We start from the raw sequence: 24,809 nt of genomic DNA, 5'->3' as shown, positions 1-24,809 counted from the left end.
CCTCACTTGTCTCCTGGGCTGTTGGCCACTTGTTATGTCCTAGCAGCCACTGTGGTACCAACTTTGCTTGAATTCTGACCACCATCACAAAAGCCCAACCTGACAGCAGCTCACCTCCTGTTTTCCCTGTATACTTCTCACCTCCAGATCTGTTGATGTCCTGACCCTGTAAGGCATGGGATGCTACAGGTTTGTTTGGTGTCCAAGTAAACGCAGTGTCTAAGTGTGAGGAAGTTTCTGACTCACAGAGAAGCTTGGACCAAGAAGAGACAAGAGCCGGAAGCATAATGATTTTCCCTTTTCCCCAACACAAAAAGATTATCCTGAGCAGCTACAGTTCATCTGATCTTTTGGAAGATGATCTTTCAAATTTGAACAAGCAGATGCAACTCATACTAAACAATAGCCACACTGGTAAGTTATCCCCAGTAGGATCTCCTTCTTTTCCCACTTCACTCATGCTTCCCTGGGATTATACTTTCTAATGAAATTAAAACAGCAGGTACATTTTTGCTTTAGATTCTGGCTTCTGGGGAAGGCATGGTAAGATAAGGCAGCCCTTCATTCCCATCATGATGTCAATGAGTTTCTTACCTTTGGTTGCAGGGGTGGTGCAGAGGGGGCTGGAACAGGATCCGTGATATAAGTCTTCTTGGGACCAGCAACTGGGTACATCCCAGCAGGTTGCTGGTTTCCTGTCCCAGAGGGAGTGTACCCTTGTTCTCGCTTCCAGGTATTGGGGTGACCTTGTTGACCATAGGCAGGATCAGAATCATTTTTCGCCCCATACACAGGCCCTGCTGGGCAATAGGCTTCATAATAGCGTCCTTGGTTAGGGCCATACCCATACCCAGGCTCAGGCTGAAGGCCTGGTGGTGGAATATATGCATAATCCATGCCTCCCCGTGTTGGAGGAGGTAGACCCTGCCCAGAAATAGGAACTGGTTGAGTGTTATAACCCTGGTGCCCTGGTCCTGGGCCATAAAATTGTCCTGGGGAAGGGGCAGCCATGTAATGAGAGCTGGGCTGGGCTGACTTCACTTGCACATTGAAGGTAGGCCTTGAAGGAGTGGAGGCCGTAGTGTAGGAGGCTGGCACTGGCTGCGGCTGGGGCTTTAGTGTTCCAATTGGAGCCACAGGGATGGGTCCAGCCTGAGGTGCCGGCTGTGGTTTCAGTGTAGACTTTTTGGTTGCTGTTAGAGGGGGTTGGTTTGGTATGACCATTCTCTTGTGCCCTGTGACAGGGGTGGAGACTGGAGGAGAGGCTGTTGCACCAGCAGAGCCCTAGAAAGAGAGAGAGGAAAAAAGAAAACAACAGAGATTACTGCCCGTGGACAATAAAGAAATATTAAAAACTGCGAATTATTATTTTTGTGTTAACTCCACAAAATACAAATAAAGCATGGTTCCTGCCTTCTAAGAGTTCAGAGATTAACAGAAAAATCAGCTGCGTTTTTGTGTATGACCAATGAACAATCTGAAAAGGAAGCCAAGGGAACAATTCCATTTACAATACCATCAAGATAAAAATACTTAGGAATAAATGTAACCAAAGAAGTGAAAGACGTGTATACTGAAAAGTACAAAATGTTGCTGAAATAAATTAAAGAAGACACAAATAAATAGAAAGACAACCGTGTTTGTGGATTGGGAGACTTTAATATAGTTGAGAAGTTAATACTTCCCAGAGTGGCCTACAGATTTAATGCTATCCTTTGAAAATCCCAAGGGTACCATTTTTTGCAAACACAGAAAAATCCATCCTAAAACTCACATGCAATCTCAAGAAACTTTGTATAGCCAAAGCAATCTTGACACACAAAAAAAGGAAAATTGGAGATTTCAAACTGCCCAATCTAAAAACGTATTATACAACTATAATAATCAAAACAGTGTGGAAGTGTCATAAAGACAGATATATAAACCAATGCAATAGGATAGGGAATCAAGGAATAAACCATCGAATGCATGTCAAGTTGATTTGTTATAATGGTGTCAAGGCCATTCAATAGGGGGAAAGCAGTCATTTCAACAAATGGTGTGGGGACAACTGGATACCCACATGCAAAAGAATGAAGTAGGACCCTTACATTACACCCTATACAAAAACTAACACAAAATTTTAGCCCTAAATATAACAGTGCAAACTATAATATTCTTAAAAGAAAACATAGGAGGGAAGCTTCATGACATTAGATTTGGCAATTTTTTTATTTTTTTTTTTATGTATAACACCAAAAGCACTAAAAACAAGAGAAAATAAGTGGAGCTCTATGATCTCAAAGTATCCAAAGACTTAGTCACCATAGTGCTAAAAGGATGTGCTGGAAAAAGAAAACTCGAGGACTGGGTAGAGGGAACAACAACAAAAAGCAAAGAGGGGTGTTGAGAAAAAAACACTCCAGCACAACCAGAGATGTTAAATTTTAGATCAGAGATTCCTGTGAAAGAGTAATTTACCAAAGATAGCTCAGATGCAGCCTCCTCCTCTTGTATCTTCTTGATATCTGCTGCATTCATTCTTTCAACTCAGAAATACTTACTACACAATGGAATATTACTCAGCCATAAAAAAAGAATGAAATCTTGCCATTTTCAACAACGTGGATGAACCTAGTGGGTACTATGCAAGTGGAATAAGTCAGACAGGGAGAGACAAATATCGTGTGATTCCACTTACAGGTAGAATCTAAAGAACAACAAAAAACACGAATAAATAAAACAGAAACAGACTCATAGACGTGGAGAACAGACTGAGAGATGGCAGATGGGAGGAGGCTGGGGGGCTGGGTGAAAAAGGTGGAGGGATTGAGAAGTACAAATTGGCAGTTACAGAATCGCCATGGGATGTAAAGCACAGCATAGGGACTATAGTCAATAACATTGTAGTAACTACGTATGGTGCCAGACTCATAGGGGGAGGGGGAATCACTATGTTAAGTTATGTAAATGTTTAACCACTGTGCTGTACGCCTGAAACTAATATAAAGTAATATTGAATGTCAAGTATAATTGAAAAAAGTAAAATCAATCATCTTTAAAAAAAGAAAGAAAAGAAATACTTGCTGAATGATCTAGGAAGGTGTAATGACACAAAGGTGAAAATACCTTCTTTCTGAACTATGGGAGGCTGTAATTATATGGGAGATAAGTAAAGGCTTAGGGAAAGCTTAGAAACCCAAACATTTGTCCTCAGACATTAGTCTATTAGGAATCGGCAAATATTTGAGTGATATGTTTTAATTTTGCTCTGAGATACTATGATTAGATTTGTTGATATAAGAAGTGACCGCACCATAATTTTGTTGTTTATTAATTTCCAGGCAAATTATAGTATGTATAGGAAGAGAGGATCCAAGACTTATATTACTCTATTGTCATTTACTCACACCACGCCACAGGAGATAACAGACATGTGGAATGGATGCTGCTAACTGCTACTTCATCATACAGACTCCCCTTCTTCATTACCCAAAGAATTTCAATTTTGTTCAGGGCAGCAATGTGCCCACTTAAAATATTGCCAAGACTGCTTTGTAGGTAGAAGCTGTCACATGACATGGTTCTGGCCAATGACATGTGCACTACACATTTTTGGGAAAACTAGGGTTCTCCCTTCCTACTTTTCTCATTTCTTCTTTCTTGCCTGGAACATGGATGTAGGGCTATAAATGGTGAACTATATTGTTCCCATCATCATATAAAAGTATACTGATTCAGATATTTAGTTTTTGAGGAAACACTCTCTGGAGATCTAGGTTGGTCCAGAGGTAAAGATTAAAATATTCCCAGTGCCATGTGGTTAAAATATTACTTCCAGTGTTTGTCAACTACAGAGGAAACCACCCACTGCCAAGGAAACTTTAGAAATGAGAGGGGATATTTTTTATTGTCACAGTGACTAGGGTATGCTATTATCATTGAACGGATGGAGGGCAAACACATCATTGTCAAAACCAAGATAACAATAGTGCCCCTGTTGACATGTATAGACTCTTGGGACACATATCTTCTGGCAAGCTGACTGTGAGGTCTCCAGTTGCCACAGAGGGTCACTGGTCCTCTCTAGGACTTCTTTACAGCACTCTCTCCTTCCTGGCTCAAATAACTGCTCCCACCCCTGGTGCCCTTGAGCCTAGAGGAAATGACAACTCCTACTCTGCTAGTCCCGGATCACTGCTCTGTTCCCATGACTTCTCTGTACTTGTATGTAGAGAGGGCCTTTATAAATTAATGCCCCGAGAGAAGCTAGTGTCAGTGTGTTGTTATTTTTTATTGGATCCTGACTGTTACAGCTATGTTTCCAACCTATTTGTCACAATTGCTGTTTCCTAGGCATTTTGCAATTCTAGATTTCGTTCTGTTAAGTTATAGAAGGCTGTTGAATAGAGTTATCTTTTTCCCCCATTTTTAGTATTAGTCTTTCAGAGGGAAGACTTGCAATTTACTTCTGTCATTTAAGCAACCTGAGTGAACTTTCTCTTCTGCATGAAGGTAGTCCCAACAGTGCCCAATAGAAAGAGATGCAGTTTTCTCATTAAGAAACTTATTAAAATATATATCCTGAAGAAACTCTAAAATATTTAAATACTCAGTTTGGAGGGTCAGATTTTTCTAATCAACCATGTCAGTCTTAAAAAATGTCAGCATAGATGGAACTGAATGAAAGAAGAAATAAAGCTTTTCTTTGATGACTCAAGATCAGCAGAAACTCAGAGTTCCTATTTGGAACACTTTAAAAACCCAACTATAAATGGAGACAGTGACTGAGCAACTGGGCTAATGACAGGCATACTCTGTGCTGCAGCTGTAAAGAAGTCTGCCCCCAAAACAGATGCCTCAGAAGTCACATATTTTGAAAATGAAAATCAATCACCTTCATAAAGTGAGCAAACAAACAAAAATAATTTATGTATATCTCACACTTTAGAAGCAACTTTTCCACAAATCTCTTTTTCTTTCCCGGTGAACACATACACACACTTACACTGGAACCTGCATGCGGACACACGTGCAGGCACACACACATGTGCGCACACACACACACACACACACACACTCTATTCAAACACTCCTCAGGTGTTTGAAGGAAGGCATCAGGGCAAGATTTCAGGAGCTGATGCTTTCTTCTAGGAAATATCTCACTAGGAGAATTCTCTTCTGGAGATAAGAAGGTTCCTCACAACTTTATTATGAATTCCACTGTGTATGTGCTGGCATGTTTATGAGTATTTTGTATATCATAACTATATGTGTGAAAATAGCACACTTAGCTATATATTTTCCTTTTCAACATTCTTTACCTCATTGGAGGTGGAAGGGGTAAAGAAGAGGAATCTTTTTAGAGCATATTTATTTATGTTCTTCATGGTTAAAGAAAGCTATGGCAACACTTTCCTGGCCCGCATATTCAATTAAATGCACAGTGAATTTTTCTACTTGCTGGATTAGTTGGAGCTTCCAAGGATGTATTTTTGGCATTTCACTTCTTTTGTGTTTTTGCAGGAATCCTTAAAGTCTTTATCATGATTTAACATTTTCATTTCGAAAATCAAGTACATTTAAAAATTAAACTCACAAGGATATGTGTCTGTGTGCATGTGTATTTTTTCTGAGGCTTGAATCTATATAGCAGTATTTTTATGTGGTTATTTTTCCAGTAATTAATTAAACATTTCAACATGTAAAGCTCTGTGAAGTTACTGGGAGGAGGATAGTGTCATACAATCAACAGTGCATGTCTCCCTGCCTCTCAGAAGTTTATGCCATGGTAGAGGGGTTAATACATAATCAGTAACTGTTGAATCTGTCTTCATTACCAGGCAGAATTGGTGTGGTCATGAGACAAAAACAGACAAGGGGCTATGTGGGCACCTCTTGTGCTGACTTCTTAGAGCAGGTCCTCAACTTCCTTTTAGCCCAAGTCAGCACAACATCTTACATTCATCAATCTCTCTTACCCCTGCCCCCCTATCCCCCAAACACACCTGCATGCACAAACACACACACACACACACACACACACACACACCCCTAATCTAACCTATACATAACCCCTAGTTATTTTTCACATCCCTGCACTTTATTCCATTTTCACTTCTCTCCCCTAAATTTGGCCCTCAGCACCACTTCCCTAAGCTGTTTATTACCATGGTCCAACCTCACTTCTCTCTCACCTCTCCTCCTTAATACCACTACAGTGATCTCTCTAACATGAACATCTGATTGCGGCTCACGGATGATCCACATTTGGCAATGACTCTGCCTTGTGCTGACTCTGCTTTTTTCTTTTCCACATAGTTTATAAACACTTTACAATCTAACACTTGCCTAACTGTCCAGCCACCTCCAGTTTTTCACAGCATGCACTCCAGCTCATGTCGGGACTGAAATAGACCATACCTGTACGCCTGTGCTCATATCTGTCAGCCAGGGCCTCCTCTATGCTCTGTGATCCATGCTATACAGCTCTACCATGCTTCTCCCATGCTGCTCCAACACAGCCATCTCCTTCCTGACAGTTGTCTGCATATTCTCCAAGTCTCATGCTTGACTCCCCTGGAAGGATGCTAAAGTTCTTTCTACAGTTCTTCACTTATACTCCCAATAGGCTTGGTACATACCTCCATAAAAATAATCATATGGTCTTTTAATAATTCACTGGTATGTTTTATAAGTTGTAAAGAAGTCAAACTGTAAGCTATAGAAAATCAAATTATCATGGTCTTCAATAGAAATATTTATATTTTTAATAGAAAAGACCGTCAAGAACTTCTATGTCTCCTCAACAGTGACAGCAGGGACTCAAGCTTTTTCCTCTAAAAGTACTTTTCTAATCTTTCTGTAAAATTGCTACTAATGACATTAGCCAACATTCTGCCCAATGGCCACTGAATAATGATCTTCTTTACCTGACACAGGACCTCCTCTCTTCTCTTTCTCTCTATTCACTCTCTAGGACCTTGCCTGCAACTTAAAAAACCTTTCATTATGAAGACTCATAAATTTCTGTCTCCAGAATTCTCTGTATTCTGAATGCTAAGTCCAAATTTTCAACTATTTCATGAGTCAACTTGGATGTCTCATATGCTCTTCAGGCTCAACATGTTAAAAACTGTTCATCTTCTTCCTTGGATCTATATTTCACGCTGCTGTTCTGGTTTTCCGATCCAGGTATTGCTCAAATGAGAACATGAAGAGTCATTCTTGAGCCACTACCTCACATCTCATTCAAGTTCTAAATCCTGTTGATCCAATTGCCTAGATACAAAATATTAGAACCCTCAAATATGCCCACATTTCACTATTTCCACTGCTGCAACTTTATTCCAAGATACTTCCGCCTCTTATGAGGAATGCTCCAACATTATACAAATTGGTGTCCCAGTGTCTACTTTTGCACCCTTCAGTGAATCCTTCATTCTGTAGCTAGAGTGATTCATTTCAAATGAAAATCTGATCACATTACTTTTTTACCTTTAAGTAGATTTTCACAGACTGAGAGGGATAATTTAGACTCAACCTATCTCTCCTGCCTCTACTTGAGAGTTACATGACATGTTACTCTCTGACATTGACTCTTTAATATTCAATGTGCCAGGCTCTCTCCCACCTCAAGGATTATATCCATGTACTTCCCTATCTTCCTCTGATTTCTAAGTCGAGCTGATACCTAACAATTCCTTAGGTCTCAACCTGAATATTAGGTTCTTCAATGGACTTTTGCCTGAATCCTCTGACATAGTGCCCATTCTTTACTCCTCCCCTTCTGCACATATAACACTTGTATATGTCTGTTTTCACAGGGTTAGAGACTGTCCCTTTTATTCTGCTTCCCTAGTGGCTTTTTAATATCTTAGAACATAGTGGAGATGTTTAACAAATATCTGAATGAGTTAATCAATGAGTAATGGTCTCCCAAGAAAAATGCATTTCTCTTTTCAGATTATAACATACAAAATATGAGCTGCTTCATTTCTCCCATTCCTTGACAATCAAGAAACTCTGTGATACATTTAATGAATGCTTAATTACAGTAATCTCATTGTTCTCTACCTCTAAATAGTTTAATGACTTTACTTTTTGAATTTATTAATAATACCATCTTTCAAAGAAGCATTTGAGGCACTTATTTTCATTTTAATGGTCATGTTCTATATGTAACTTCTACTTGATGCTGGCTCAAATCTCTTACAGAAATAGTAAAAAAAAGAAAAGGCACCTAAATACATTAAACAATTTTTATCAACATTTACTGAAACATAATACATTTTTAATTAATTACCAAGTAATTACAATATCCCAAACCTTAGGAATTGAATTAATCCAAAATCCAAACTATTTAATCAATAAAAAAATATTGAAATTCTGCTATGTGTTAGTCAATGAGCTAGATGTTAGAGCCACAATAAGACAAAGGGAATCAGAGTCACTGCACTGAGAGGATTCTTAGTTATTTCAATTTTGGGGACAAAATTTTGTTTATTGAGCAAAAATTACTTCTACTTGAAAAGGAAACATGCTAAAGTAACAGAAGGAGAAAGTATACAAAAACTAAAGCCTTATATATAAACAGCAACATAAAACTCAAACCCCCTTCATTATATTTGATTTCAGCAAAGTAATGATATAAAAAAATGCTTAAGATGTTAAATGTAAATGTTAAATACAGAACGTTAAATGAAAAATACAGAATGTAAAATCAATCATATGTGTTATACAACTGAAGCTACATAAAATGATATTTCCATATGGACAAAGAATAAACAAAATATGGAAAGGGAGATGGTGATTTGTTAGATGGTAGGATTATGAGCATTTCATCTTCAATTCTATTTTCATGACCATTATTTAAAGTTACTTGAACAAAACCTGATGACCATTTTTCTCTTGCAGTTATCTACTTTGTCTATGTATCCTTCTGGCAGAAAAACAAACTAAAATACCTCTTAGTGATGAAAAAAAAAAAGTATAATAATACCAAACATTTATGTAGCATATACTTCGTGTAAACATTTTGTGTCAAATCAGTTTATACTTAATCCTCACAAGCATCTTTGAGACAGGAACTATAATTATCCCTATTTTCCAGCTGAAGATCCTGATGCCTAGAAAAATTAAGTCACTGCCCAAGGTTACAGTGCAAGCAGTTGGCAAATCCAGGTTTCAAACCCAGATAGCTTGGCTCCATTGTTTGGGGTTTTAAAAACCTTTCTATCTCTCTCAGGTAAAGAAAGAGTGAAATAGACCACATGACAAAAAACAAAAAATAAGAAGTCTTCTCAGTGTATCTACGGTTTTCCTATGTTTATGAGATGAAAGATCAAGATACAGGTACCGAAAAAGAATTCTCTCCTTGAAGAAAGCAAACGGAGTTAATGGAACAACAGGTACTTCGTGTTGCTACCTGGGAAACAACAGAGTGACATGGACTGTGCAGAACAGAAGAGCTCATATACTGTGTAAAGGCAGCTTGTATGCTGTGTCTGCTGATTGTGCCAAATGAAAATGAACCCAAGGTTCCTCTTCTGACTTTTGTTGCAAACATGTGGAAGTTAAGGGAAGTTAAGGCAGGCCAAAGGTAGTGTATGAGGTGCATTTTGCAACCTGCAGTCTAAATTAAGGACACCAGCAAAAAGAAATATCACTAGGGAGGAGGATGAATGAAATTGGAGGGCTGTGCACTAGAATGCAGGAGGGGAGAAAAAAATTCCCAGTTTGTCATTGTTAAGTGGCATTTAAAAAGTCACGTTACTTCTCCAGACTGACTCCTCATCTGAACAGCAAAGAAGACTTAAAAATACTGGGGGTTTTTCTTGCTTTTATAATGAGGAGTCTATCTTTTTCTTCAAATCAAAGTCTTTCTATAACCTAGATAAAAGATGAGCTTTCTGGATGACGCACAGGGTTGAGAGCGGACCACCCACGTGCTTCTTGTTTTTCTAATGCTATTCCTTTGTAAAAGAAGACATAATGACTTTCAAAATCCAGCGATTTCAAGAGTAAATCCTGAATACTCGTGATGAGCTTTAATGGCCAATAAGGGCTCAATCTCATCTCTAATGATTCATACCAGGCAGGTACCTGATAATCACTGGATAAATGAATGGATAGATTTGGTTTCTCAGTTTGTAAATAAGAAAAAAATGCAAACATAGCTTACCTATTTTAGTTGTAATGACACGCATTCTCATTTGATACTTGTCTTTTGCTTAATAAAATATTACTTCATCATTTTCTCTAAGCCCTTAACGGAAAAATAACTTAATTTTTCCTTCTTGAGTCCCTTCACTAATTATATTCCATAATTTAGGGTTTATCACTCATAGCTTCATTTCTCATTGATTTGGGTCACTCACACTATCCACTTGATAGATGACCCCATGAGCTAGAAAACAACCTAACAGATCAAGAGAACAATAATATATGAACATATTCTTATACATATGAAGAAGTACTTTTCAAACCTGGTTGTAAGACAGGCTCATTTAGGGCTTTTTAAATACAAATTATCTTTCATTTAGGGCATGTAAAATACAAGTTATATTAGACCCATCCACTCAGAAAATGAAATCTGGAAATTAAGAAAGGAAGGGTTAAATGATTCTTTGTTAAAACTAGAGTTCAGAAATACCTTTTTAGGTACTGTACCATTGTTAAAGCAGAATAAGGGACCCCATCTGGAGTTGGGGGCTATGACTATGGAAGAGGGTTCCACCAGTGGCCTTCAAAGGCAATGTATAAGTGACCTAGATTTAGGAACCAAGGTAATGCTTGCATATTTCTATAAACTCCTCCCAGTTAATCTGTCTGTGGGTTAGTTAAGTGACATATATCATAAGCATTAAAAGATCCATATATTTTACTTCTAGAAATTTAGCCTAAATAAGTAACCACAGATGGCGTAACTCTTTAGTTTTAAGACATGTTCATGCTAATGTCATTTTTAAAAATGAAAGACTATAAGAAATTTAAATAATTACATGGAAATTGGCTAAATAAATTAAGGTACCTTCATATTGGAATACTATACAACGATTAAAAGCTATATCATTACCATGCTTTAAAATCTATCAACAATCCAGCAATTCCATTTCCAGGTATATATTCAAAAGAACCGAAAAGCAGGAACTTAAACAAATGTCTGCACGCTCACGTTCACAGCACCACTTTTCACAAGAGCCAAAGGGCAGAAGCAACCTGAGTGTCCTTTGAGAGATGAATGGATAAACATTATGCTGTACATACAACGTTGCACTATTTAGCCTAAAACAAGAAAGAAATTCTGACACATGCTAAAACATGAATGAGCCTTGAAAACATTATGCTAACATGAAACAAGCCAGTTTACAATTATATAAAGTACAAGGTGTAGTTGAATTCATGAGGGCAGACAGTAGAATGCAGGTACCAGAAGGGGGGCGAGGGAGACATGAGGAGTAATTATTGAATGGATATGGAGTTTCAGTTTCAGAAGACGAAGAAGGTTTTGAAGATAAATGGGGGTGATTGTTGCACACCAATATGAATGTACTTAATGCCACTGAGCTGTATTCTAAAAATTGGTTAAGATGGTGAATTTTGTTATGTTTATATTTTTTACCACAATAAAGAAAAAAAGAAAGAAAAGAAATTATTTTAAAAACCAAGAATTTTATATATTTTAAGATCAGTTTAGGAAACACTGTTTTATATCTGTTAATATATGCATCTCTCTATATCTCTCATATGCACATACATAAATATATAGCTAGAAAGATTTATTCTCAATCTCATAACAGGTTATTTTAAGGGGGTGATTTTGGGATGTTCTGTGTGCTTTTCCTGTTTTCCAAAGTTTCTAACACAACCACATATTACTTTTTTAATCAGAAGATGTACATCTTTATATATCTATATATAGAGATATGTATACTTAAAATAACATACATGAAATATATAATTTTTAAAAACTAGCACACAACAAAAATGGCATTATAGTACCCCAACTTGTATGTGTGTGTACATAGACAAAAAAGAAAAAATATACTAAAACATTAAAAATAAATTTAAAATATTTTAAAAGGTTAAAAAAATTAAATCAGCTGATGCAAACTGAATGTTTGTTTTCATCTTCATATTTTTCTATATTTTCCACATTAAAATTTTCTGTCATTGATGGACACCTAAACCACACACACACACACACACACACAATCTTATAAGTCCCACAAAGAGTTCTTGGGAGAGAGATGCAGGCATAAATATATTACACTTGCACATTGAATCAACACTTGCTCATTTCACAGCACAGTGCCCTGCAAAAATGTACTACATGTACGGCAGCCAGCGAGGGGCTGTTCTTCATAGCTTCAGAGGCAGAAAGAGCTCAGCTGTATGGTCTGGGGTGGTACTGCAGAGCAGTTTTGGTCTTAGAAGCTTTTCCATGTAATGAATTTTGACAACACTTCTGGGCAGGTATAAAATACTTTGAGGACTACCTAACACACGATGCCAGTATGCCAAGATGTTCTCCCCCCCTCGCTGAAATAAAATCAAGTCAGTTGGGAGCACCAAGATGCTACCTTGAAAGTCCTCATTTCTTGATCCCTAACTACTGAACAGAAGCAACAGAAGCAATGTTCCAGGTGAGGCCCTGCATTCACATGTCCATAAAACTAGCACGTCATCATGTTAAAACATAGAAAGCCAGTATTTCAAGGAGTGTTCCTCCCCCCAAATAAGTGTTAAATGAGATGGTATGTCATCAGTTTTGAACTTGAGAGGTCTCCGAGGCTCCTGTTTATACAAATACTCATACGGCACAGTACACTCAGTCCCTAGCATGCATGTGGCTGGCACTGGATAAGATGCCATTGCGATGAGGGTTAATTCAAGTTGAGTGTGTTCTATAATCTAGGCCTGTGGTGAGAAAAGAGCCTATTTCTACAGCAAGTGACCTCATCCACTGAATCTTCCCCTCAAGGCCTATGCACTTCTCTCCAATCAGGCCAGGGGATTAGTGAAATGCAATGAGAGTTAGACCAAGTAGCAAAGAAATAATAAAACACAAAGCTTGGTGAGGCTGTGATACATAGTACATGTGCACTTCCACATGGCTGGTGGCACTAGAAGTTGAAATAATAATTCTGGTGGGTAAACTGGCAATGAAGAGCCATTAAAATGCCCATAACTGATTATTTTGTTTGAAAATTAGAGGGAAATCATGGGTCAATGAGCTGATGAAATGTTAAATAGCTAGTAAGCAAGGAAAGATACATTCAAAATAATAGTCAATAAAGACAGGTACAATAAGAGTATATACACATATTAACAAAAATTTTGTAAACTAGTAATATTTTAAAATTAGTAGGTATCTCAGATTTATTGCAATGTGATTGAGTGTTAAAAATATGGCCATAATATTTTTCCCCCTTCATGTTGTAAAGGTTGTTGATTCTACATCACTGGTCTTAGAAGCTTTTCCATGTAATGAATTTTGACGACACTTCTGGGCAGGTATAAAATACTTTGAAAACAAGCAACTCCCAGGACTACCTAACACATGACGCCAGTATGCCAAGACTCCCCCTCCCACCCCCGCCCCGGAAGTAAAATCTATTCAGTTGGGAGCATCAAGATGCTACCTTGAAAGTCCTCATTTCTCGATCCCTAACTGTTTGAACACAGAAGCAACATTCCAGGTGAGGAACGTTGAATTACTACTTCAACTTCTAGTGCCACCAGCCATGTAAAAGTTCACATGTACTATCTATCACAGCCCCACCAAGTTTTGTTTTATTATTTCTTTGCTACTTGATTTAACTCTAATTACCTTCAATCTTTTCAGTTTTCACTATCAATGTATGGATACCTTAGTTCAGTCCACTCTCTTCAGTTCCCTAGTTTACCGCGATACATATATTGCATACATATACACATATGCCTCTGTATGTATTTTTTTAAATGGATCTCTTATTGTCAAGTATTTTCTCTATGCTGAAACCTCCCAAAGAACATTGCCCTTAGGATGAAGCCCAAATTTCTTCCGGAAGGAGCCACTGCTTAGCTTTCTAGTCTTCTCTCCTACTTCCCTTCCCTTGGATTCGATGTTCTAGACATCCTGTGGTTACCCAACTGGAACACTTTCCAACTTGCTCCCACCTCCTAAGTAGTATCCGTCCTTCAGGTTTCAAATGAATGACACTTCTGGGAAGCCAGTCATGATTCTCCACGCCTAGTGTCCCTCACTGGTGCCCCTTTAACAGGCTGTACTTCCTTATGGTAACCCTTGTCCATTGTTTGCAGTTCCTTCTATAATGTTCTCTTCCGCTCTAGCTTCATGTTGATGAGGACTGTCTTTTTCATTCAACATGATACCCTTAGTGTCTAGCAAACACATACTCCGTAAGGATTTTTCAATGAATGAAAGTTATTTCAATAATGCGTTGACAAATTCTATGAGAGATATTTAATAAAGCAAGAACAGCAGTAGTTGGCTAAATTATAAGAGTCCGATACTCTTCTCCTTCCCACACCAGTTTTGTGAAGCCAAACCCTTATTCATCTAAGAACTATTTAAATTGAGTAGAGGATTTTGTAATTCAATCTAATTTAACAAAATATTCTGAGTTAGTTCATGCATTTTGGGTTTCTTAGCTGTAGGTAATAGGAAATGTGGTGAGTGTGATTTAGTAGTTTTGGGTCGTAATAAACTATTATCATAGACCCAATCATTCTAGTCTATCACTGTTATTCAGAGACCATTGATAAAAGGGTAGTTTCCTTTCTCTCAGGAAAACCCTAAATACTGTAGGGGTTTCTCATTGCCGAAATTTGTTTGTTAGTGAAGTTAAGAAACTATGACCATTTTTGAGACATAGTCTAAAGAGATCAGTGATCTGGGGTGGGCAAAGGTAGGCACAAAGGAATTTTTGAAAAAGAAGAAATAAAGTTGATTTATTTGTGAATAATTAAAATATACAAAAGTTTTATGGAATCATGACTATTAGAGCTTGAAGGAATCTGAAGATCAAATTTCTACCTTTTCCTCAAGGAAACAAGGCTCAGGAAAGATTTGCACAAAGTAGTAAGGCCTTGACAGGGTCAGAATCAGAATCCAGTTTTCCACACTCTAAGAACAGTGTTCCTGCCATTACAGCCTACAAAAAGGCAACAGACTCCATTTGTTGTTTTCAACAAAAGTGAACCTTCCTGCATGGATACCAGGCAGCACTGCATGGAAATCACCAAGGTGCAATGGGGACAAGTTTGGTTGCTGTGTTATAAGGGAGTTTCCAAAATAGTAGTGGAATTCAGTAAGGGAAGCCACCAGTGTGAGCAAATGGCTATATTTGCTTTAGTGGAAACAAACCAACCTTCGCTCACATATTTCCAAAGGAATTTGGGTGACCGAAAGCAAGGCAAAAAAGAAATAGGTGGTGTGTTACAGCCCTTAGAGAATTCCATGAGCAAAATTTGCTAAGACTTATCAAATATTTCAAACAAAATATTGAAAGAACACCACATTTATAGCACATTAAACTCATAGCAAAGTCTTTAGATGTTTTCTATTTTTTTTTTCTTTTTGCAAAAAGCATGCTCATTTTTACATGATCAGTGTATTAAGACTGAAATGTACATCACCCACATTATATACTGTATGGGAACAAAACATTTCTCTTCTCCTAACACACTTGTTCTCAGAAATGGAGGCTGTTTGTCCACTTACTGTAGACGGATGAAGGGGCTAAATCACAGAAGGGTATAATTTCTAAGGAGAGTGAGTGCACTTTGGCCACAGAGTAGGAGGAAGGGTAGAAAATGTTTTCATAAAAAGTGACTATTAGGGACAAATAAGAGCTTTATTCAGCAAACCTGTACATATCCCTTTATCCTTGTAAAACAAGCTATGAAAGCACATAATGACTAACTGCAGCAAAATTACTCACATTCTAACTTTGCATAATCGCTTAAAATGGTTCTGTTTTTTTAACCCTCCCCCTTCAACAATTCTACGCTCTTAAGAAGAATTTTTTTTCAACCACAGCACAAACGGTTATAGCAAACGAGTGTACCAGGCACATCTGCTGTTCCAGAAAGAATTCACTCTCCTGTGCCAAATCCACGTCTATCGGAAGAAATAAAAATAAATTGTGAGCAGGTTCAGCAAATGCCCAGATAAATCCTGCAGTGACCACATGGGGTACATTCATTTCTAGTAGCTGGTGTGGCCTGAAAACGGTGAGGTGATGAAGTTGATCTGGAAGCAGAGGTTTCGTTCACGCCTGTCTTTGTCACTCAATCACAAAGTACACAGTGAAGGGAGCTCCCTTCTCACTCTCTCTGGGCAACTATTTAGATAACAGGATTGAGTTTATAACTTCAGAAGTGAAGGGAAACTGTCAATGTTTTGCAATATATGAAGTCTTCTTAAGAACAATGGTAAGAGTAAGAATGGTGCCCCAAACCACCCTTTGCTATTTTGTCCACTTACGGTTTTGAAAGCTTTGCTGATTTGGGCCATTTAATATTGTAGAGCATGCAGTGCAGTAAATGTGCTAGAATTTCAAAGCAGTGAAGAATGTGTTTGCTCTTTCCTAGATAGCCACTGCCAGCAGGAAATTTCAGGGTGGCTTGTGGGATAGATCACCATTATTTTGGCCCTGACCCTGTGAATAACCTCCACGGATGGAAGAGCAAGGGAATGGTGGGTAGGCAAAGAGCAGGGTATTGGCACCACCAGTAAAGTCCTTCAACAGCGGAGAGGTACAAGTGGCTGGCGGAGTTCGATTATTTGGGACTCATTCCCCCAGTGCAACTTCCTTCTGAAGGTGAAATGAAGAGTTATTTTATCCTTTGTTCTTTATTTTAGAATTACAAAATAGCAAACAATAACAAATTCAAAGATAAATGTTCTTTGGGGCACAATTTAAAATTGGGCCAACAAAGTCTGAAAGTCCTGGGTCAAAACAGATTCACTTATGTTGTTCTCGGGGTCTTAACTTTTTCGTTGTAAGATTAGGTGATTTAATTGGGAGAATTCAAAAATCCCTGGTAACTTAAGTGTCTAAGAAACACCTTTGATTTCATACAAATTCTGATACCTGACATCTTTCAGAATGGCATATAAAGTGACCCTTCTCATTCTCATACTACTCTCAGGATGGACTCTGACAAATCCCAAGATCTATTCAGGTTACAGAATGCTCAATCCACTTATGCCATAATGTTACATGAACCTAACAGGATATAAACTTGTACATATAGCATGATTAAAGTCCAGTAGCTGAATAACATTAAAGAAAAGAAAAAGCTGAGTGGTTACTATTAGGAATATAGGTATTTCGCTCCTTTTTTCTTCTTTCATTTCCTTTTATAAAACGAGCATGTATATTTATATTTAAAATAAAAATAAAAACCTTTATTTACAGAAAAAACAGTATCTCCAAATATTATTTCCTTTGAGAGAACACACTGCATTTTCCAAAACCATCTAAAAGCAAAGAAATATGATATTAGCTGCTTCTAAATATATGACTTTAGAATTTCTCTTTGAAAAACGGTGTCATTCAGACGGTCATCAACCATTTACTGACTACCTTTATTTTATTTTATTTTATTATTTTATTTTATTTTATTTTATTTTATTTTATTTAAAATATATCTTTATTGATTTCAGAGAGAGGAAGGGAGAGGGGGAGAGAGAGATAGAAACATCAATGATGAGAGTCATTGATCGGCTGCAGCCCATAACCCGGGCATGAGCCCTGACCGGGAATCGAACCCTGATCGCCTGGATCCTAGGTCGACGCTCAGCTGCTGAGGCACGCCCGGCCAGGCCAACTGACTACCTTTAAATACCAGGAGTTTTGCCAGCTGCTGGGTAACAAGTTACCATTTCTCATCTCAATGAATTCCACTATAGTTGAGGGAAACAGGCAGAAAAACAGTGGAAACTTCTCAGATTCCCAGAAGCCTGACAAACTCCGCTTGGAATACAATGCTCTACTGCAACCCATTCATTTTTTAAACACTGAGCTGAGTTCCAGCCAGGCAAAAAATACTGGCTGAAGAGGCCAAGAACCAGGGTCCTTCACTGTACCCTGTAACTACTGGATAAAATTAGGCAAGTTCCTGTCTTCTCTCTTACTCAGCTCCTTCCGCTTCAGAAAGGGTGAAAATGCTTCTCCATACCTAACATGGGGAGCTGAATTCAAATGTCTTCCCCTAGCCTGTTCTTCCCCTAATACCCCATGTATCTCAGATAAACGCCATGACCTAGGTCATTCTTATGCGATCTCAAGTTTAAGAACTGTTGTTCTAAACTATGTAACTCTAGAGTAGGACCATATTCTAATATTCATCTATTCATCCTTTCATAACACTTAGAACATGGTAGGACAAAGATTAAGCCACAGTAGGTTATCACAACATCATTGAGGAATGAATGCATCAATGAATGAGTATATTCAAGTATGCAGTTGTCCCCCATTTTCTCAAAGCTCTTCGCGTGTGCGCGTGTGCGTGTGTGTGTGTGTGCACCCATGTGATTTTTGGAAACACGATAAGCAGCATCAACTGTAGTTGGTGAGAAAAGGGGAAAATCACAAGGGAAAAAAGAAAAAAAGTTACCACAAATCATCCCCAATGTGAGAGTTATAATCTACAGTATTTGTTTTATCACTAGATTTCTTCACTCAATACCCAGGGATACCATCCATTGAGGACAGGCAACAAAATGGTTCAAGAAGATCTTTTGCTATTATAAAATGATAATTCCACTCTGATTGTATTTATTCCTGTGACTCATGATTTTTTTAATGATGTTAGAACAAAATGGCATCACTGACTGTTTCTTAGAGTTGTGAATGGAAGTGCTAGGTGAGCTCTCATGTAAGATATCAGGTCTTCATTAAAATAGTAATGCTCATTGTAGAAAGAATGGGAACTATTAACAAAATTAAAATGGGAAAAACCCACAATTTAAAATCTGAGTGATAATAACTGTTAAATTTTGCTTAATTTTCAAGGTTTTTTCCTATGCGTTTAGATATGTGTGCTTTTGTGTGTGTGCTTTTGTGTGCACATGTGTATGATTGGTACGGTTGTTGGTGTTTAAATGTGAACCCTTTTATATGCAGTTTTATATCTTTTTTATTTTAACACAGCATAGATTACACATTTTAAAATTCTTCCAAAAAGCTGTTTACAGTGTGATAACCAAGTAGTCAATCTGCTTTAACAGATATGAGCACTCAAACACAATAATCTACTATTTATCATACATATTTAATTGCAAGGCCAGCATGAAAAACGTTAAGATCTTCCCACTATACTCTCTTCACAAAGCAGTGTGTTTCTGATAACAAAGATTTGAGGAGGTGCAGTGGTATATCAAAATATCAGGCATGCACTTCTAACAAAATGTCAACTCCCCACCTACTCACTTCTCATGTATATCAGATGATCTTTCACTCATAAACATGCAATTCAGACCCATGCCAAATGCTACAATGTTAAACCCTCTGATATTGAATTCCAAAAGCCTTGTTGTCTCAAGACACTTGATAGTTGAGATGGAGCATCTAAGAGCATTCACTTATTATTATTGTCATTACCATTATTATTATCACATTCCTTCTCTCTGTAACAGGTAGATGGTTAGGGAGCCAAATGTAGAATAAAAGGGCCAGGACTGTGTTAAAGAAATATTAATAAGGAAGACATACAAGGTATGGGGGTCAAATAAGAAGCTACCATAACAATCAAGGCAAAAAATGATGAGGCCCTAACAGGGGACAGAGTTTGAAGGAAAAAAAGATCCTAGAGCATTAACTAGAGAGTTTATACCTGTACAAATGCTGTCCCAGGATTTGTATATCTTTTCCTAGAATCTTTGACTTTGCACAATGATGTTTCCAAATATGCATAGGTATGGGGCAAATAAGATCCACTGGTGTGGCTGATTTGAAGCATACAAAGAAAATATGCTAGAAACGAGCATTGCTAAGACAGATACTAAAAGGACTGTCAACACAAAGAGAAGTGGAATCATGGGATAAGGCTATATTATAGCTGAAGGCCTTGAAGCTGGTAGTTAAAATGAAGCAACATTCCTCACATTTGTGAACCGTGGCTCCTCTGAAGGTGAGGGTGTTTCGTTTCTTTTGAGAAATCCAAGTTGCACAGTAATCATGTGTATGACTACAGAGGGGCTAAACAATTTTGCGAGGAAGCACAGTGCATGTGTCCAAGTGACTTAAATGATTTGACTTCTGGCCAAAATTCAAAGATATAATCTTGCCTCTGATTCAGAAAGTTGGCATCTGGCTTTGGAGATTCCATGTGAACCCTCAGGGGAAAGGGGAAAATAACAACAACAAAACCTCCAGATTATACTGTCTTTATTTCACACACTTATTAGACTTTGTCTAAGTACTTTAACTAAAATTGGGATTTGGGGTTAGAAAAGAACCACCAACTTGGTGTTGTTAGATAAAGCCCTAAATTGTTTTCTCAGTGGTGCCAAATCTCACAATTTGAAAGACTTAGAGGTCATGGGCCATTTACATAGAACGCAGTCCCAGCAACACTGAGTCTCCCTTTCTACGTGCATCTTGAGAAAAAGACACCACAATCCTCACCACACCCTCGTATTCCCCAATCAGAGGCAGGATGTCAACCATCTATCTCCTTGCTGGCACTGAGGCCTGTCCTCTAATGAATGGTATCGTGAAATACTTCTTTCATAATAACTTATCTGTTTAAAAACTAAACAACAACACGGAAGAAAATGTAAATCATACTTAGGTGTCCTCTATGTAATAAAGAAGCATTTATAAAAGAGAGAACATAACCTAAAATACCATGATAAAACAAACTATACTTTGGTCTGCTTTGATAACTTAGCTAGATCTGTGGTATTGCAGTTACCACTCTAGAATAGATACACTGTCATTCTGCACTGAAGGACCAGAGAGGTCCTCTAAGTCTATGTACAGAGTGCTGTGCAGAGCAACAGAAACAAGCAGCAGACATGCCAACACTGATGGGAAAACAAACATTGAGAACAGAAAACAAAAACAACATCAAGCAAAAATACTGCAGACAAGAGCAAAACCTGTGTATTTCAAATGGAGCTGTGCAAGATATTTCATATCTTCAATTCAAAATTTATTGTTTTTTAATAAAATCTACAGTATTTAAAAAGTCAAATAATAAAATATTCCCTCATAGAATCTGTGAAACTATCATGTTTTATGATTTGTTTTTAAAATATGATCAAGTAAGTAGATTCAATGCATAAAAGCTATTTTGAGTGTCACACATTTTCAGCAGTAAGGAAATAATGCAAAGAAAGTAACTTTTACCATGGAATCTAGAGGATTAAAACCGCTTCAGGGTATCGTATTTTTAAAGACATAACAGCATTCGAGTTTTCAGAATAGAACTGCTGGTGTATAATGCACGTAAGTGTGACACACACAAAAAATCCGGCAGGTACTGAGAGTTTCTTCCACAGTTTTCATAAATAAAATATATGTGTGAAAAACTGTATATGTATGCAAATATTCTATTTATCTAATTACACACTGATAAAGAATGTCATTCGTATGAGAGAAGTAACAGATCTGCTTTCATTTTCCTTTACATAAGGAATTTGTCATTCTTTTGCAAAGCTATGGAGAGCCAAATGAAGGAAGGAAACACAAGAGGAACTCACATGTTGCTTAAATGGACTAAATGTATTTCTTTTTCTTCCCCCTAATTTTCTGATGTTTGCCACTGGCCAGAAGTGATAGGCGTTAGTGTAAAAATAAAAGACCATATCATCATGTACATTCTAAAGTGTCTCAAATAAGACACATATAAAGAAAAGCACTCCCCGCTAATTAAATAAGGAACAGATCACAAGGAGCTGGGGTCTTTGGAGTAGGGAGAAAGTCATCATATAAGTTCCCTGGACCCAAGGAGTTCACAGATCAGCCAAGGAGACACAACAGCACTGGCAAATCCTGTAACACAAGAGCTAAGAACACTGAGAGAGGATAGTGAGCGACGCGAGAAGCGCATGAAGGTTTCACATGGAATAGCCCCAGGCGGCCGGTGGAGACAAGTCCTCCGAGCTGTCCTGAGGGGCGGACAGAACTGGAACACAGAGGTGGCTTCCCGTGGTGTGACAGCACACATGTGCATTGCAGGAGAGGAAGGGTGGATTCTGTTTCAAGCACACGATGAGAGAAGAGGCACTGACCGAGGGTAGGGCGCAGGGGGAAAATAATCCAGCTTGGTGGGAATGTAATAAGAGCTGAGGGCATGCTATGCACCAGCCCTCAACCACGAGCATTACATATAACTGAGGAAGGGCCTGCTCTTGTCCCCATTTTATAGATGAGGAAACTGAGGGTAGCTTAAACTTAGTGAGCTTAAATACCTGGTCCAAGGTCACAGAATAATGCAATGTTGGTATCTGAGTCTCGACTTTGTGCTTCTGCGGTTGTTCGCTGGCCACATCTACACTAAAAGCAAGTACCGAAAACAAGGCTGCAAAATTAGATCAGGACAGATTGTAAAGGGTAATATCGGCCTTTAATTTTAGTTGGCAACTAGTTTGATAGAATTAAGAGACAGATATTAGGGCAAAAGAAGGGCAGGAGAGGGGCTCAGTGCTGAGGGGGAAAAAACCTTGCAAGGAGGACAATGACTCTCTGAAGAGAAGACTGTTTCATTAAGAGGAAGGACACACACACCTCTGATGCAAATTACTTCTGTTTAGCTGAGGGTGACATTTCAGTCTTGAAAAAGGCAGCCTACAGAATGTGATTTTATAAAAGCCCTGTTGTCATGGCTATATCCACTATTCTGTATCCACATATGATCTCAGTTTAAAAGATAACATTATTTTTAAATATCAATCTTTTCCCATGTGTGATACTATTTAAAATTCTTTCCTCATAGGACAACCAAGGGAGTTTAATTATCATGTCCACACATTGAGAAAATTAAAACAATATCATTGATGGCCACAGACCCAGAAGCATGACCTCCCATTCATTAGGAGCCATCACAGTCCGATGTACTATATATTTGAAATGAACAGTTTTTGTATTGCTTGGGATTTTTGGAAGGAATTAGAGGAGGTGAGGAGCCCAAAGCAAATAGGTGAATTATGCCCTAAACCGATTAAATAGTAAGTCACTGGAAAGAAAGAAATCCATTTTATTGTAAAGGAAACAAAATAACACTGGATTCTACAAGGTTCCTTGCTAATTTAAAGTCCTGGGTACACTGTATCAGACAATTCTGGCCATCAATCTCTTAATCGAAATTCAAATTTAACAGGCACAAAGCATTTATAATCATTTTAGGAAAGGCTGTTTCAAAACCTACTGCCTTTTTATTAGCCCATTATACCGAAATTATAGTAATTTCTTAAGTTATGAAAACAGGCCACATTATTAATTGTATTGCAAATATAATATTTAATTAAAGATACATTATGTTGATAGAATTTAACATCTGGTGCTTGGGCTCTGCAGACCGTATAGAGTAAAACCATGAGAATAATCACTATAAATGCCCTCTTGCGTTCCAGGGCTCAGTAGAGTCAGCTTTCTTTAGAACCACATTTAAGGTCCATTATGTTTTGTGAAAAATGTCTCAGAGGAGGGGAGAAACTCATCAGCAGCTGTCACATATTACATCACCCAGCATTCTGTGGGTCCATTTCTCTTAGGAGACATGAGTGGCTTTCCTCTAATCATGTGCTAGTGAAATGGGTGCCGCTCTGTGGACCTCACACACAATCAACTATTTCTAATTTTTAAAACAGACTCTCTACTGACTTATTAGTTTAACACCAAGTGTTTTTTTACATATATGTCCCCAAGTTTTCCAGATTCCTTTTTAATGTCAATTAAGCATAGTCAATGGTGAACTAATGAGACTTATTTAGTAGCGATTCATAATTTACTTCACTTGTACTATTCCCCGCAGGGCTTTTTTTCTCCTACTAAACCACAATCATATCTCATTACTGTTGCTTCATGACTGCTTTCTGGTCTAAATTTTGTTACTGGCATTTAGTTTTAAAAAAAAAAAAAGACTTTTTGATAGTATCTATAGAACCTCTTCCTTTTAAAAATGTCAAATCAAAAATCCTAACTTCAAACTACTGCCATCAAATTAAGACAGCTAATCTGGACAACAGTAAAAACAACAACAAAAGAGGACTTTTTCTTCGCGTTTAAGTGGCATTCCATGTTGCTATGACAAACCTGCACACAGCCACTTCTGTAGGTAGCACCGGCCTTGTTTTCCACTTAGAAGCGGAATGTGAAGGATCTCCACACCTCTTCTGCCCCAAGGAGACGCCTCCAAAACCATAATCTTTTATTACAAGATGCAGCATGTGACAGCACCTTGAAGATGAAGAAACTCTACAGCAGTGTTAGCTAATAATGCTGCACTTTATATAGATTTACGTACGTGCATGTGTTTGTGTACATATATTTCACACATGTTTAATGAAGGGGGCAGAAACAATCTTGGCAATTCAGATACAAAACAAGTACATTCATGTGTCCTCTATTTTTGCCCTTACGAAACACCCATATAAATACACAGTAACAGCAGGTTCTTAACTGTAAGGTTCTGACATTTTCAACTTCAGAATTTTAAAACTTGGATTTGTAGCCTGGGGGCAAAAGTGGTGTGTACATCTAAACTTGAGGACTGAAAGGAGAATGCCGAGCGCCCTAGGCTGATCTGCTCACTTCCAGAAGGAGGCTTCTCTCCATCCTCAGCCGGGCCTGTGCTGTGGAGCGGGG

At 37.9% G+C, this 24,809-nt stretch overlaps 1 protein-coding gene across 4 annotated transcripts in view; it reads right to left on the bottom strand.

Annotated features, from left to right (window-relative positions):
- LPP (LIM domain containing preferred translocation partner in lipoma) overlaps window positions 1-24,809 on the bottom strand; it is a 617,231-nt gene that overhangs the window by 244,497 nt on the left and 347,925 nt on the right. For all 4 annotated transcript variants that reach the window (XM_081138106.1, XM_081138104.1, XM_081138105.1 and 1 more), the window contains one exon: window positions 595-1,284. In XM_081138106.1, coding sequence (XP_080994232.1) covers window positions 595-1,284 — 690 coding nt within the window. The remainder of the gene's footprint in view (window positions 1-594; window positions 1,285-24,809) is intronic.

This window comes from Miniopterus schreibersii (genome assembly GCF_964146895.1).
Source record: "Miniopterus schreibersii genome assembly, chromosome: 5".
NCBI lineage: Eukaryota > Metazoa > Chordata > Mammalia > Chiroptera > Miniopteridae > Miniopterus > Miniopterus schreibersii.
Note: the sequence above shows the minus strand (reverse complement) of the source record. Positions and strands in the feature narration are given on the sequence as shown.